Here is a 15892-nt window from a genome sequence, read left to right as displayed (position 1 = left end):
AAAAGCCTTACAGCAAAATCTGATTGCAAAGTCAAAAATAATTAAATTCAGGTAGAGACATTACGTATATGAAGACGCGGGATGTTTTTGTTTAAAGATATTCAGGCATCCAACTCAATTAACTGCCATGAATGGTAAAATTATACTTATTCAAATATTTCTCTGTATTCTGGGATCAGAAAAAAAGCATTTATGACTTGGCTGAAGTAGCTTTATTCAGTGATGTAAGTTTTATTTTTCTTGTTTTTTTAAAGCTAAAGTTGTGTTTTTTCCCTCTTTTATCCTAAACAAAATGACAATCGACCCAAGAATGCTCATCCCTTACACAAAGCCAAGAATAGAGTTATCTGATCTGTGTATCTTTATCAGTGTCACTATGTAATTTTTCAAAAATGTTTTATTTCTTCTGTGAAGCACTTTGTGATGTTCTGCTCTTGAAAGGCACCCTAAATAAATGTCGCCTTTCATCCTAAGCTTTATTTTTTACAAAGCACCTGTCACACAGCCCAAAGTGCTTCAAATGGCATGGCTGAAGCAGTAAATAATAAATGTTACACTTCAAAATCCCCTTTTCAGTCTATCCTTCACGTCCTCTATCGGAGGCCTGGGAGCTTGAGGATCCAACACAGTATCGTTGCTGTTCCTAGGACTGTGCTCTTCTGGACAGAGATCTCAAATGTTCTTCCTGGAATCTGCTGGAGCCACTCGCCTAGCTTGGGGGTCACTGTACTGAGCGCCCTGATTACCACTGGAACCACTGTTACCGTCACCCTCCACATCTTGTCAAATTCTTCTCTCAACCCTCGGTACTTCTCCTGCTTTTCATGTTCCTACTTCCTGATCTTGCTGTCATTCAGTATAGCTACATCTGTCACTACGGCCATCTCCCTCTGTTTATCCACCTCTACTATGTCTGCTTGGTTAGCCATCACCAGTTTGTCTGTATGTATCTGGAAGTCCCACAGGAACTTAGATCCGTTATTCTCAACTACCCTAGGTATGTCCCATTTTGACCTCAGGACTTGTTCCTGTTGGTCACTTGGTTATGGTGTTCCATGTATGCCCTGCCTACTAGCATCTTGCACCCTACTGTTATGTGCTGGATTTTCTCAAGGCCGCCTGACGTGCTCGGTTGCTGCCACTGGACCCGAGGTAGGCCACCTGAACTGTTTTGCCACCACTGCCTGACCCACAGCGGGGTTCACCTGTTTTGCCGTCTACTGGGTTGGCTGCCAGAACTGTTGCTGCCACTAGGGAAGTGGTTGGACTATTGAACTGGGTTTTTCTTTTTTGTTGTCTAGTGTTGACGGAGGGGTTTTGGGTTTCTCTCCTTTTTTCCTCCTGGTGTCTCCATGTGAGCTTCCAGACGTTTTGGTTCGCTGTGGAGACTGCGAACCCGGAAGTGTTCCTGTACTAGAGACAGCCACACCTGCCGCTCGTCCTCCTCTGCCAGCTGCAATGGATTATGCTCGTCAAGGGAACAGTATTTAAGACTGTAGCTGAGCTGAGGCTGACGCTGGATCCTTGAGTCAGAACTCGTCAGTACAGCCGTAGACTTGATATAAACCTTCGAGAACGTAGATTCCCTGCTAACCTGAATGTGTTTGTGTTACCAGGAATCTGGAGCGGAGTGTGTTTTTGGAAGTCATGGTGTGGGAGTTTTTGGAGTCGCCACTTTTCACCGTTCACAAACATCTGCACTGTGTGGGATTCAGGGAGAATCGCCACGGCACCACAGTGCTGGGATTTTGTATATAGTTGTGTGTTTTCCATCCCCTGTAAATAAATCCACTGTCCTTCACTAAGAGCGTTTGAGCCCTATTTTCACTGCCACTCCACAGTCCGCCATCGCAGCCCGTGACACTTGAAGCATGATCCCATCAGTTCTTTCTTCCTTCCCCCTCTTTGTTACCATCAGACTACACTTCTCCATCTGAATGACATTCTGATGTTGTTCCTGGTGGTGTGGATAAGTGAATTGAAGTCTCGTTTACTCTTGGCATATAGTTTGATGTCATCCCTGTAGAGGAGGTGGCTAACGAGGAGGTGGCTAGCAGTCGGTATCCATAGCCAGTCTTGTCAGTGATCTCACTGAGGGGGTTCAGGCCTATACAGAACAGCAGTGGGGACAGACTACCTCCTTGGTAGATCCTGCACTTGATGGTGACTTGTGCTATGGGTTTGAAGTTGGCCTCTAGTGTTATACGTCACATCCCAATGGAGTTCCTGATAAAGGTTCTTAGGGTCCTGTTGATCTTGTTTATTTCTAGGCATTTCAGGATCCAGGTGCAGGGCACTGGAGTTATAGGCCTTCTTGTAGTCAATCCAGGTAGGGCACAGGTTGGTCAGTCTGGTCTTGCAGTCTCAGAGGTACTGTCCATAGTACTCCATTCACATTATCTATCTATCTTCACTTAGTCTTGGTAACCAGCTACGGAGGATCCAGGTTTCAAGCTTTGCCATGATCCTCTCTCAGGACAGTTCCTCAAGCACTCAACAATCCTCCTTCCATTGCACTTGGGGCTTGGTACCCAATCTCGGATGGAGGTGATGATATCGTCCCCATGAGGCGTCATCCTGGCTCCCCCTTGCCGTAGCATTAGTGTTGTACCTTGTCAAACTCTAGCCATGAGAGCATTTCCTTCTACTGAATGTTGGAACACTGAGCTACTAGTTGTTTGACTGTCAATCTGGATGCTGGGTATCGAAGATTCCATAGGTCCCTCATCCTATTCATGTAACCCTTTCCACTGGGGTTCATTTTAAATGTCTAGAAAAGCTTCACTAAAATAAGAGGTGGTGTTAGGGATGAAACCAGTTTTAATATACTTTTGGGAGGCAAACATCAAGTGTGTCATGTTAACTGGTTAAATTTACCTCCATTCTGTCTCTCAGGCTTATGTATTTGAAGCTTTGTCCTTTTTTCTATTTTGTATCTTTTCTATCCGGCACATCACAACTAAGTGGGACAACCCTCCCTGAATATTTGATGACGCACTGATGGACTCTGATTTGTTTGTTTGAGTTATGTGTGTTATAATGTGTGTGCGTATGCATTCATATGACCTGCTTACAATGTGCTCATTCTCTGACGTGAGCACTGCAACACAGATGAAAGACAAAACTTACTTCACTTCATTTCACATCATTCCACGTGTGTGTGTTAATTCTCAGAGTTTCTAGCTGTCCACAGAGGAAAAAAAGAAACAAGAGTTCCCCCAAAGAAAGAGAAGCTGAAAATTTCACAAAGTTTTTGCAGTAACAGGGGGGGAGAGAGGGAGAGCGAGAGCATTGATGAGAGAGGAAGTGAAAATTAGAGCATGGACTGGTTTGATGAGGGAGAGGAGGGATGGAGGCAAAGATGAAACACGAGAGAGTACAAAGGAGAACAAGAGAAGTCAGCAAGATGCTGAGATACTGACACAGAGCCTGTGAGACTGACAGAAACATGACAGAGAGCAAATGAGTGTGTGTGTGTGTGTGTGTGTGTGTGTGTGTGTGTGTGTGTGTGTGTGTGTGCGCGTGTTTGTGTGCGCACGTTTCTCGAAGGGAGATGAAAAACAGGCTAACCGTCTTTCAGTGATCAGAGAAAAGGCAGCAGTATAACAATCACCAAACTGAATTCAACACCACAGACACCCACAGACACAAACACACACACACGCACACATGCACAGTTCAGATGACTGGAGGCAGGTAGCAGCAGGAGCGCCAGATGCTGCTGCTGGATGGATGTCAGAAGGTAAAGACTTTTTTTTTGTTGAATGAAAACTTCACCTTTGTTTCTGGCAGTTATCTCACTAATTTAATCATCCCCCTGTCTTTGCAATCGGCTCAGCTGTCTGTGATCACACAGTCAACACCAGGGAAACTGTTCAAGTCATGCATCTGATGCAGTGCTAGGTGTATGCTAAACCTACAAGCTGTTATCTCCTCACTTTCCCCCCTCTGTCACTCCACTATTAAAAATCTGAATTCAAATCTGATTTAAATTACTGAGCAGTCGCCTTTAAAGTTGTCTCCTTCGGGCACAGCTGTCCTCCTACTTTTAGATCACTATCTCAAATTCTGTATGCGTCAATGATGCTCGCACCCACTATTGTGTCGAAAGGCCAAACCTTCAACTTGAATTTAATTCTGTGGAAAAGGACAAGGTTACAGAGAGCATCTGGTCGAGCTCGTGGTAAGTGAAGGTTGTGCTGTGTGCTGGGGTACAGTGGCACATGCACAGTTCAGCTGGTTTGCAATAGATGTTATCTTTCAGACACCACTGGACATGATGGTATAATTCTGCCATGACAGTGTGACTCTGGGCAACAATGTCTTTGTGTGTTGTGAAAGTCAAAACAAAATGGCAAGTATGCTCCTGTTAACACCCCTGACCTGATGCTTAACCTTCAAACTTGCACACTGAGTCTCTGTTTTTGCTGAAAACTGCTGCAGACAGAGACCCAGTTCTCATCACAAGTGATGATACCTGACATGAAACTCGAGTCTTCTTGACACTGAAGTTGGTGCAATTTTGATTCATGTGGTGAAATCACAGACTGTAGGTGTAAGCCATCAAAGTGGGACATCCATCATATAATAGCCATCTAAAAATTTCAGCAGCACTAGAAGCGGTCAAGAGGAGCACAATGAAGAATTAAATTTAGGCATGCTTATTAACTATGGCTGCACCTCACACTGTTATTTAAGATTGATTATGTTTAGGAAATAATAGCAGCTTTTGGTATAAAATGAAAAAAGCAAACTAGCCCATTTCCTCCATCAAGTGAAAGCTAACTTTTTAAATATTTAACTAAAACCATAAAAAACATGAATCTTGCATTAAAGCATCATCCTGCCAGTAAACATGACAACCACACAGATTTGCTCTGGGTAAATTAATCATTTCTGAATGTTGGTGGTGAGAAGACAGGGTTGCTAAAACTATAGTGAAGAAAATACAGTTTAGATGTGAAACAGTAGAACTGCAGGTGAAGAGGAGGTTTGGCTTTCTTGTAACTGAAGCACTGAGCTCATTAAAGCTGATCATGATATAGTGCCTTATCTCTGGGCAAATTAGACCTTTGTGTGCAATGGTGCAAAGTGATACTGTAACTGCTTTATGGCAATTCTGGGTTTTTATAGGAATTGGCATTAATGTGATGAATACCTTTAATTTGTTAGGTACCAAATTTATTGAACATGAGAGAAACTCATACCCGCTATTATTTCATCCACTCACTGATTCTGACCTGATTTTTTCCCTTAAGGTAATAATCCTACAAATGTTGTGACGATGTTCAAGTTTGCAGACATCCAGCAGGTTTCTCTGTGTTCCAGTGTTAAAAATCAGCACAACTGGCAGTAAGCTGCATGTTGCAAACATTAGCAAATAAGATTGAGCGCTTGACATAATAATGAATGCAGTCATCATTTAATTTAACACAGAATACCTTAATTTTGTAAGCGGCAACAGAAGAGAAGAGACGAGACGATAAGGGAAGAGAGAAGAAGAATTTGTAGAACTCCTCACATTTGGTAATAACTCCTCTGATAAAAGGACCAATCTGCATTACTTGATGTGTTTTTGCATAATGTGAAATCCGCAGGGAAGAACACCCTATATTTGGACTTTTAAATGTTTTGGGATAAAGGATCAATCACACAACCATAAACCAAAATGCAATAAATAATGAATAATATAAAACATAAAAAACACTATTCAAAAGACCAGTGGCAGCTAGGACAAATGCATTTTTGAGTCTGCACATTGGCATTCAGTAATTTAAATGTCTTTGGCTAACCTGGCTACGATCAGCCAGGTTAGAGTGGACCTGATCCCATACAAATGACTCAGGTTATCCTGCTGTTTTGATGCACATTGTAACTACGCCTTGCACTAAATCATTAAAAATGCATGACAATCATCAGTCATGGTTCGAACTCGAGCTAATTTAATTGCACTTATGTCTGAATCAGTTTTATGGCCCTCGTACTGACAAAGACACCATCCACAGCCTGACAGAAGACACATTTGGACCTAATCTGATCTACTTTGGACTCTTATGCCCAGTCATGGCACAGGAAAATAGTCTGTGGGCTAATCTGAGCTGAGCTCCAGATGTGGAGCTGTGACTGTGTCACTGTAGCCAGACTCACCCCGAAGCAACACTGGCAGTTAAAGCCTTAATGCAGCTCATAGAAAACTGAAAATGTGGGCCTCCTTTGGTCCAACGATACATTCCAGTTTCTTTGCAGTGAGAGTGGACTGACTGAGTTTATCTGAATAAACCGAAAGATACTGATGAAAATGCAGCTTGAGATATATATTTTGTGTTTCATAAATGGATGGTTGACTTTTTGCTAATGTTAGGATATAATGGTTTCACTGGTTTAGTCCATTTGAGATGGGTAGTCTGTAACAACAAAAGTTAAAATGATTTTAAAAATGTAGAAGTGGCAAAAATGTAATTACTCAACAGAAAACATCATTAATATTACTGCTTAAACAGTTAATATTAATTTTCAATGTTTTACGAGTTCCCTCTAAACTTCACAGCACCTTTCTTCCAAGTACCATGACTCACCAAAGTTCTCACCACCCCAAATGTCCATGGCAGTGTCGTATTTTCCAAGGTGATTGAACCAGGACCTGTCAATCACAAAGAGTCCGCCTGCAATGATGGGGGTCCTGTCAGAGAAACAACAAAAAGGGGAAAATAAGGGAGTCGCAAGATGAGAAAAACATTTCCTTGTAATTTGTAATTAAGTCCCAAGCATGTCTACTAAATTTATGTCTCACTACTGACCCGAAAACATCCAGAGATGACAAAACAGAAAACATTTATGAAAAGGGAGTTTCGAAAGCATAAATCTTCACTACCTTCACTACCCAAACTTTTTAGCTACACATAAACATGTGAAAGAAAAGCTTCTGCCCTCACACGTGCTTGTGCTGCTTACGTTTGTCCTCACATTTCTCCAGAATCTCATCAGATCTAATCCAAACACGACGAGCTCCTGTTTAGTTTCTCTTTGAGTTTTGCCGTTTTCTTTCTGTTTGCCATAACGCAAACACACACACACACACACACACACACACACACAGACACATGCAGGACAATGAGACGAGTGAATAGCTGAAGGCCAGCACGCGCCATCAAATACCCTCTGTTTATCAACAATTATCCCGCTGTCATCGCCTGCAAATAGCACCCTGAGTGTGTGTGTCCGTATGTGGGTGGCAGAACATAAACTCTTTTCAAGCTCAATTTGTCCTTGTGTGTTTAAAGGAATGTAGCAGTGTGTGTGTGTGTGCATAAGACTTTGACTGCAGAAAGTGAGGATGTTAAATGGCATAAAATAACTTGGCAAATGCAATGAATAGGATGAGACAAACAAGACTGCGTTTATTTGTGGACATTTATGTGTATGTGTCCCTATCTTTATGATTACTGATGCTCGAGGGCTGTTTTTTCTCTGTGTCGAGGCCAATCGGACAACACCACACAGTGTAGCAGCGATGATGTGACATAGGACTGGAACAGCAGAAATCTCAGTAATGATCATTTAAGAAATTAAGCTCAAAAGTTACAGGAATGCAGACCTCATTATAATCGACCGCCCACCGCGTTCCTTTTTCAGATGACGTTACTGCAGTTTCACTTAAATAAAGCTACTTTCAGCTTCTCCCTTATTCACAAAAGGTGACCACAGCGAGTCGGTCTGCACACTTCGAGCTTTCACAGGATCTTTTGCTTGTTAGACAAATGTTTAAATCACTGCATTATGGAGCAGTTTCACTGAAATAAGTAACAATAATAATAATTACCATTATTATTTGTATTGCAGTTTCTGACACAGATACAAAGTGCTTTTCAGTTTGGAGAAAACACACATTAGAAAAGTGTGCATACATACAAAAATGTGTTTTCAGCAGTAATTTAACCAAAGCACAGATTGACCTGACCGGAGGAGCTTAGGTAGGCTGTTCCAAAGGTTCCTACAGCCTCCTACAGAATTTAAAATAAGACCACAGTACAGTGAAAAGACTCTGACCAGATGATTGGACAGGCCAACTAATGCAATAATAGGAGGAGCCTGCCCATGAAATTACTACATTTTACAATGAATTCTGAATGTTGCCCAATGAAGGGAAGCTAGATTAGAGGTGATAAGCAGGCACAGGCATGTTTTTGTTAGCAGTTGTGGACTAAATGAAGACAACCTTCGAAGGACTGAGAAATACACATAAAAAGTGAATTACAGAATTAAAGACAGCAGAGAATGAAACTGAGCACTAAAAGTTTCAGACCCCTGGTTGACAGCAAAGGTTTGATTTTTTTTTTTTGTTTGATTTTTTATGTTGCAGTAAGTAAGTACCAAAATACATTTACAGTGATTATCATCGATGCAGAGGAGAAAACAGGACATGCAAGATAAATATGGGAAAATGTGGTGCAACAGAAGTTTTCAACTATACTGCAGCTGGCATATCCACTAAATATTGTAGTAAAGATATTATATGGATGGATAGATGGTGATTTTATGCACGCAGTTTTTATGTTATTACTGAGACGGCTGCTAAGTGGTGAAACTTGTTTCTAGAAGTAAATTAATACTATATGGAAATGTTTGCATGGTTGAAACACCAGGATAAGAGTAAATGAAAGCCCCTGTGTGTTTATTTGTTCCAAAAACTCATGCTGTTAAAAAAAAAAAGTAGTGAAAAGCACCCCAACTCATCTCCTCGAGTATCTGTGTTACAGGTTACAGTGCATATATATGATGTATGTGGTTGTAAAGGTTAAGGTTGGAGGCTTTGAAATACATAATGCCAATCAAGGTCTTCATACGTATAGTTTATAAATGCATAAATGGTAACTCTTGGTAACCAGGTTGACATGGCAGATAAAAGCATTGCATTGATTTGCAGGTAGAAACCATGACAGTGAACAAGCTACAACCTTTCCACAAGCTTTCTACATCCATCTCTAAAACACAAACACAGGGACACACACACACACGCACCATATGTGATTGCCTGCCCTGCTGCCTCCACCAAAACATAAAAATAAAAACCATGCATGAAGTCAGGCAGTCATAAGTTGGCACAGCAGCAAATCTGGGTTCCTGCCACCAATCTGACTTATGACGAAGGAGCAGTGCCAAAGTTTATTATTTATAACCGTGCGTGTGTGTTTGCTCTGTGGCTCTTGTGGCTCCCCTTTGTTTGTTTGTTCATCTCTCCACAGCAAATGATTTGTCAGGCATCGATGATTTGAGTTTTTTTAAACTTTTACCGTATTAGGTTTTTCATCACAGCCAATGTGTCCTTATGCAACCTGCTTTCATTTCCAAGGCATCAAGCTCAGCAGTGCAGGGTTGGTGTTGTGAAGGGGCGGATTTTAGTCCAAACCACAATGTTTCCCTAAATTTAAACTAAACTTGAGTAGATTTAAGTGCCAGTGTCGAACCACCAAAGGAGCCAAAGATTTCTTGTGCTTCTGAGAGTTAGTTTATGCGTCTCTTGCTTTTAGTTCAGCTTTAGATGACGTCAGGTTTGTTAGTTCCCCTTTGTGTTCCCATGATGTTCCTTCAGTCTTCTCGCTCTCTGTTTTTCCTTTTGTCTGTTTGTGTCAAGTTAGTGCTGTCTCCCCATTCTGCTGTGGCTCTCTTCCATATTTTATTTTGGCGACTGTTGTTCCATGTGTTTGTTCCCCCGACTCATTAAGTTAATTATTCTCAGTTGTGTTCCCACCTGTTACCTCTGCCCTCGTTATCCTGTGTGTGTGTATTGTCTCAGTCTTGCTTTGTTGCATCGTCCTTCATGGTTGTTTTGTTTCTTGTGAGTAACTCTTGTGAGTTAACAGCATTAAAGCCAATTTTTGAGTTTATTCAGGACGATCACATATGGAGAAACTAAAACTATTGCAACAAAAATGAAAGAACACTAAATGTTAAAGCAATACAGGAAAGAAAGAGAAGACACTGAAAACATGGAGACTAACCTAAACATAGTAAGACAAAGTGGTGAACAGACAGGGAAACACAGGGAGGCTAGAATAATAGATTCAAATCAAAACTTAAGCATCATATCACAAAAAAACTCAGAAACTTAACTAAAAGACCAAAAAGAAAAGAAAGGTTCATTTTATATAAGTTTGTTTAGTAAGTACACAATATTGTTTCAATTATTTATATTTTTTTCACACAGTTTTAGTTGTTAGGTTTAGAAAATAACAATTTTGACTAATTGTTCACTTGGGTTTGGCAACTAAACTACTTGGCAGTGTTTAGAAAAAAGAAAATGATTTGGATAAAAATAACAGTGTAATTAAAGGTTAGAAGTCAAACTTCTCTTTCATTATATATATATATATGTATATATATATATATATATATATATATATATATATATATATATATATATATATATATATATATATATGGCCTCAGTCAACACCTGTCTGAGAAAGGTTGGAGGTTTTACTTACATGACCTTAGGAGGCGGCCTCTGTAAACAGCAGTTATTTTAACCCAATCAAAATTGACTGCTATTGTTATTTTTCTGATGAGGTCAGCCTGCCACAACCCTGCTGAGGTCACTGCAGTAATAAAAGGTCAGAGCAGGATGATTAATTTGTTACTGATTTCTGAACTGCCTTTTTTTTTTTAATTCTAGCAGTGGTGGGGCACATCAGCACTGCCATTAATCACAGCACCCCACAGAAAATTACATTATGTAGACATAGAAGCTTTTTTGTAAGCACTACTCTGACAGTCTGTAATTGTGGGCCATTACTGCCATTTTAAATTAATTATGTATTGGGGCTTTTTATAAAAAATTAGTCTACATGCAGTATAGCACATAAGGTAACCAACATTAGTTAGTCAGCTGCATTTACTGTGGTCTATTTGGAATTTTATGAATTCAGCAGGTTTTTTTTATAGTACTGGTTCCCAACAACACATCTCGATGCACTTTTTATACTAACGTAATGATCCTGCAATATTAAAGAAAGAAACCCAATGATCTGATGGGTGATACCAATTAACAAGCACTTGAAAATGGGGAGGAAGAACTCCCTTTTAACAGGAAGGCACCCCCAGAAGAACCAAGCCCAGAGAAAAGCAGCCACCTACTATGTGTGGTTGGAGGTTGATGGTAGATAATAGTTAATGGAATTCAACGGTGGCATTTAAATGTATAGTGGCTTAAAAGAAGGCAGAGATTCAGAAGAAGTGCTCAGACCATCATGGCAGCTACCACGACAGACTGAGCCTATAGCACCATGATGAAGGATGGTTCAGGGTCACCTGATCCAACAGTAAGTTTAAGCTTTATGAAAAAGGAACCTTTTAAGAACCTCTTAACAATGTAGTGTATGCTGTACAGTGTAGCGAGGAATGCCCAGACCTCTACATTGGAGAGACCAAACAGCCACTTCATAAACGCATGGTACAACATAGAAGAGCCACCTCCACGGGACAAGACTCGGCGGTCCATCTGCATTTAAAGGACAAAGGTCACTCCTTCGAGAATGCCAATGTTCACATTTTGGACAAATGGTTTGAAAGAGGAGTAAAAGAGGCCATCTATGTCCACTGTGAGCGACCATCTTTGAACAGAGGCGGTGGTTTACGACACCAACTGTCTGCTGTCTATAATCCAGTTTTGAGATCCCTTCCCAGACGCCTTAAGGCTCACTCACATCCTGGGCCATCTGACCTCAAGAAATCACATGATAGGGTGGGGCTAGGTTTCACAATGAGCTCACCCGAAACCTTGGCTGATTGTGACCTACACCCGTTTTCACACCTTGGCTCATTTGATTAGGTAGAAGATCATTAGGGGGTCCATTGTCCCTCTCAGGGGGACACTCCCACAGGGCTTAAATCTGGGACTCTCCACCATTTGACCCTAGAACTGAAGAAGCTTCTCGGATAAGAGGTGAAACGTCTTCAAGCCACTTAAAGAAGTCCAGACACTTTTCTTTCCAAGCTCCTTAGAGAACCTTTTAAGGTTAATCTTAAATGTAGAAGGTGGCTGTCTCCTGAATCCAAACTGGGAGCTAGTTCTCCACAGCAGATGAGTCTGTTTCTAGAACGAGTTATGACTGAGTTATGTTTCAAGTAGCAGTTTCATCTGACAGACAGTTTACCACCTCTGTGTCCGAGCTAATGAGGTCTAATAAACTTACATGCATTCATAATAAACAACCTATAGAGAAATTTAGACTGTAAAATCAAAAGTTCAAGCTCATTGTACAAAAACAAGATATTCATTATATATATATATAATGAATATATATATATATATATATATATATATATATATATATATATATATATATATATATATATATATATATATATGTATATATATATATATATATATACTTCATATTATACATATATCATTAATCTATATTTGAATAGAACATACATAACAAATACAAAAATTCCACAAAGAGAAGGATGACAATAGGTTCAGGTTTTTTTAAATAAAAGCAGAAAAATGGGCCTGAAAGGCAAAATCAGTAGGTTTTTGTTTTTAATAACTTCCCAAAGGTAAATATAAACACATGAAAAACTATGGCACACTGAGGAATGCGTTGCTGGAAGGCATAGCTGCATTTCTATTTGCCAATGTGGACTTAATAAAAGGAAATATTGGGTGTGAATTTTGATGCTGTTTTAGTTTTATGCGCCTCAGTTTTCCCCCATTTCTTTGATTGCTCTCTGTCTATATGTTTCTGAACGTTTATGCACAATAAAACACAAAAGTGAAGAAAACCTACACAGTTTAGCTTTAAAAGTATCAATAATAAGAAAATAATAAGAAATCTGGTTTGAAATGAGTAACAAGCACATGAGTGTGGCAAGTTTATTGTAAGCTAAAATAAAAAGTATAAAAAATTTGACCAAAAAACAATTCCAACAAAAAAATTATAGAAATGGATTAAAAGGGGAATTTGAAGGTGGTACAATTTGGTGTAGCAGAGAAATATTACTTTGCTAAGAATAAGTGAGGTGAGCTATATGGTGAAAGACTGCAGGGGTTTGGGTTTGATTCCACCCGGACTGTTTTCTGCATGTCGTTCCTCTTGCTCTCGCCCTGCTTTTCTCTCTGCTCTCCACTATCTTGTCCAATAAAGGCTAAAAATTATAATAAAACTCTGAGTTCCAGCAGACTTTTTTCTTGTTTGTTGTAAAAAGCTGATCTACGCTGCTGGTGATTCTAATGCTTACAGTTTAAGGGATTTCACCAACTGCAAGGACCATCGTATAAGTGGGCATGATACAAACTATCTTCTCTTCTTTTCAACATTTAGGTATGAAGCTAATTTAAAAGTTACATTTGGTGAGCAATATTAAAAACCATCATCAGGTTACGTTTAATTTAAAGTCTGGTACCTTCGACCTAACAGTGCCGATGGATGCTACAGGCTGTTCTGCATCTGCATCATCAATTACTATAAATCACACTACTGCAAACTCCACAGTTCCATAATCTGCACCTACTGTCTAGTATAACCTTTGGCAAAAGTACAGTATCATCGTTTTTAAAAAAAAACAAAAACATTTAATCAGAAGATCACAACTTTTATATAAAACATCAACTTTTTTGTTTGTATGTATGCTTGGTGGTATTTGTTGAGCTGTTTGAAATTACCAGCCACTCTGTAGGTACGGATGTTTTCCCAGATTAACTTTGTTGACATCAGCAAGCATGAACACATGACAGGGACGACAAGAGGACGACAAGTCTGTGATCAAATGAGCACAGACAGGACCATAGGGTGACACTACTTTCTGATTTGTTGAGTATCTCAATTGCATCAGTGGGAAGGGTCACCGGGATGCGTCAGATGAAAAATTACCTAAGCTGGTAACACGTATCAATTTGTCGCATGAGACATCTTTAAATGTAGCAAACCTGCAAACGCAGCATCCAAATAACTGGTGGCTGTGGTAGAGAGGAGGCCACTGAAAGAACTGCCATTAATCCAGGCCACCCACTGAACCACTTACTGGAAAGGCAGAGCTTTCTGTAATAACAGTTTCAGCTTTCAGCTCCACTGCCAAATGACAGAAATACTTTTACCTCACACCACAACCCCTGTATTCATTTTCTTTAGATTTTTGCTCCTTGTTGTATTATACTCTGCCTTTTTACATGGCATTATATTATGTCATTTATTGTTTTATGCAGTGGGCTGCTTTCTAAAATCTAATCGTCCTCATTTCCTTTGCATAACTTTTACCTTACTGATAGCGTTGGTGTTACGGTCATTGTGCCTGCTCGGTGTACTTTTACAACTATAAGTAAAATGAATTGATGCAGCTTGGTAATGAAAAAAATCAACCACCCACATCACCAATAACCTTTTGCAGCACCAGCCATGCTCATTTTAATTATTCAGTTAATAGTAGCTCGTGTATCTGCAGCAATCCTGGCAGCATGACTGAGGAGGGCACCGTACGACTTTGAGGAGTTACACTCGTGTCTCTTTGGAAGCAAAAGGAGGTCATTCATCACCTCGCACAGCTTACTTTAATTGTGATCCCACTGAAAAACCAACAGAAATGTGTTGAGGATATTCTGAACTGCCCCGTACTGTGCTATCCTGCTCTAACACCTTGAGAAAAGATTGAATTTATTTACCACTTGTCCCTTAAACATATTTATAATTTATCCCATGTTATTTTACAGGCCATAATGCTATAGTTTAGACATTGCTGTTGTAACTTTGCTCTACATACTATCCCGGGTTTGTTTGTGGTAGCTTTATGTCACAGTTTACATCCATGCGTATGTTTTTAAAGCAAATACTACTGAAACATAAGATCATTTGAATTTTCTTCTGTTGAAAGGTCAATTTCTGGTAAATTACACTTGTTAATGTTGCTTTGGTTATACTTACAATAGTTTGTCCCTTTGTTAAGATCTTACATCCAAAACAGGTGTGGGGGAGGGGCCGGCCCAGCACTTCCTGTTTATATGGGGTTTATATCATGATGTTATTGATTGCATCACTGGGTACAACCAAATGGTTTTTCCTTTTTGCATAGTGAAGTGGTTTAGTTTTCAAAACCATTTATTTGTGTAAATGAGTTTGTAAATTAGATGAATAATCTTATTCCTGTTTCTTTGTTTAGATTTCGTTATTTTTTTAACAGTAGAGACTAATGAGGTTCAGGTGTGTGTAAAATTCTGTAAAATATAAAAGTGAGATTTTGACAACAGGGGTCGTTTTAAGATGGCAGAATGGAGATGCCAGAAAATAAAATACACTAAAAAGAAATTTGACCAGTCTGCTGATGCTGTCTACTTATCACCTTCCTTACCATTTGCACTACTTTACTTCACATAAAGACAAATAATTTTGCACTTTTATAACTGTGGCTACAATCTTTCATCCACATGTATGTTTCTAATTTGGCACAGAGATTCATAATATGGTTCAAAGTAGCTTGATTTTGTTGTGCAGCCTGTAAATGTGGTCCAGTGTATGGTTATAATTATAGATGAGTAAGGAGGGCTGGATCTATCCAAATACGGCACACTTCAAATCAATCCTTTGATTTTTCTGAAAATCGACAGCGCCCCTTATAATCAGAAATATGTTATTGGTGGAGTTAAATACTGCTAAAAATGTTGAGTCAAATATTTTTTCTCCTGCAGAGTCCCTAATAATAATTATGCTGTATGGATCAAACGCACACACACACATAAAAAACACACACACTTTGTCTGTAAAACGAAACATATGAAAATGTTATCTATTTATTTCATCTTCAGCATCTTCTGGATTTGGTGAAAATGTGAAAACATTTACTCTTCAAGTTTTTAATGAACTTAATTGTTCAGAATTCATCCTAAGAAGACAACTAAACC

At 39.5% G+C, this 15892-nt stretch overlaps 1 protein-coding gene across 1 annotated transcript in view; it reads right to left on the bottom strand.

Moving 5' to 3' along the window:
- Positions 1-15892, bottom strand: part of galnt14 (UDP-N-acetyl-alpha-D-galactosamine:polypeptide N-acetylgalactosaminyltransferase 14 (GalNAc-T14)) — a 217264-nt gene that overhangs the window by 32645 nt on the left and 168727 nt on the right. Inside the window, exon 9 of the mRNA XM_006793525.3 lies at positions 6576-6679. Within this exon, the coding sequence (XP_006793588.1) occupies positions 6576-6679 (104 nt within the window). The remainder of the gene's footprint in view (positions 1-6575; positions 6680-15892) is intronic.

This window comes from Neolamprologus brichardi, chromosome 15 (genome assembly GCF_056152115.1).
Source record: "Neolamprologus brichardi isolate AB-2024 chromosome 15, ASM5615211v1, whole genome shotgun sequence".
NCBI classification, from domain to species: Eukaryota; Metazoa; Chordata; class Actinopteri; order Cichliformes; family Cichlidae; genus Neolamprologus; species Neolamprologus brichardi.
This window is presented reverse-complemented; position numbering and strand designations above follow the sequence as displayed.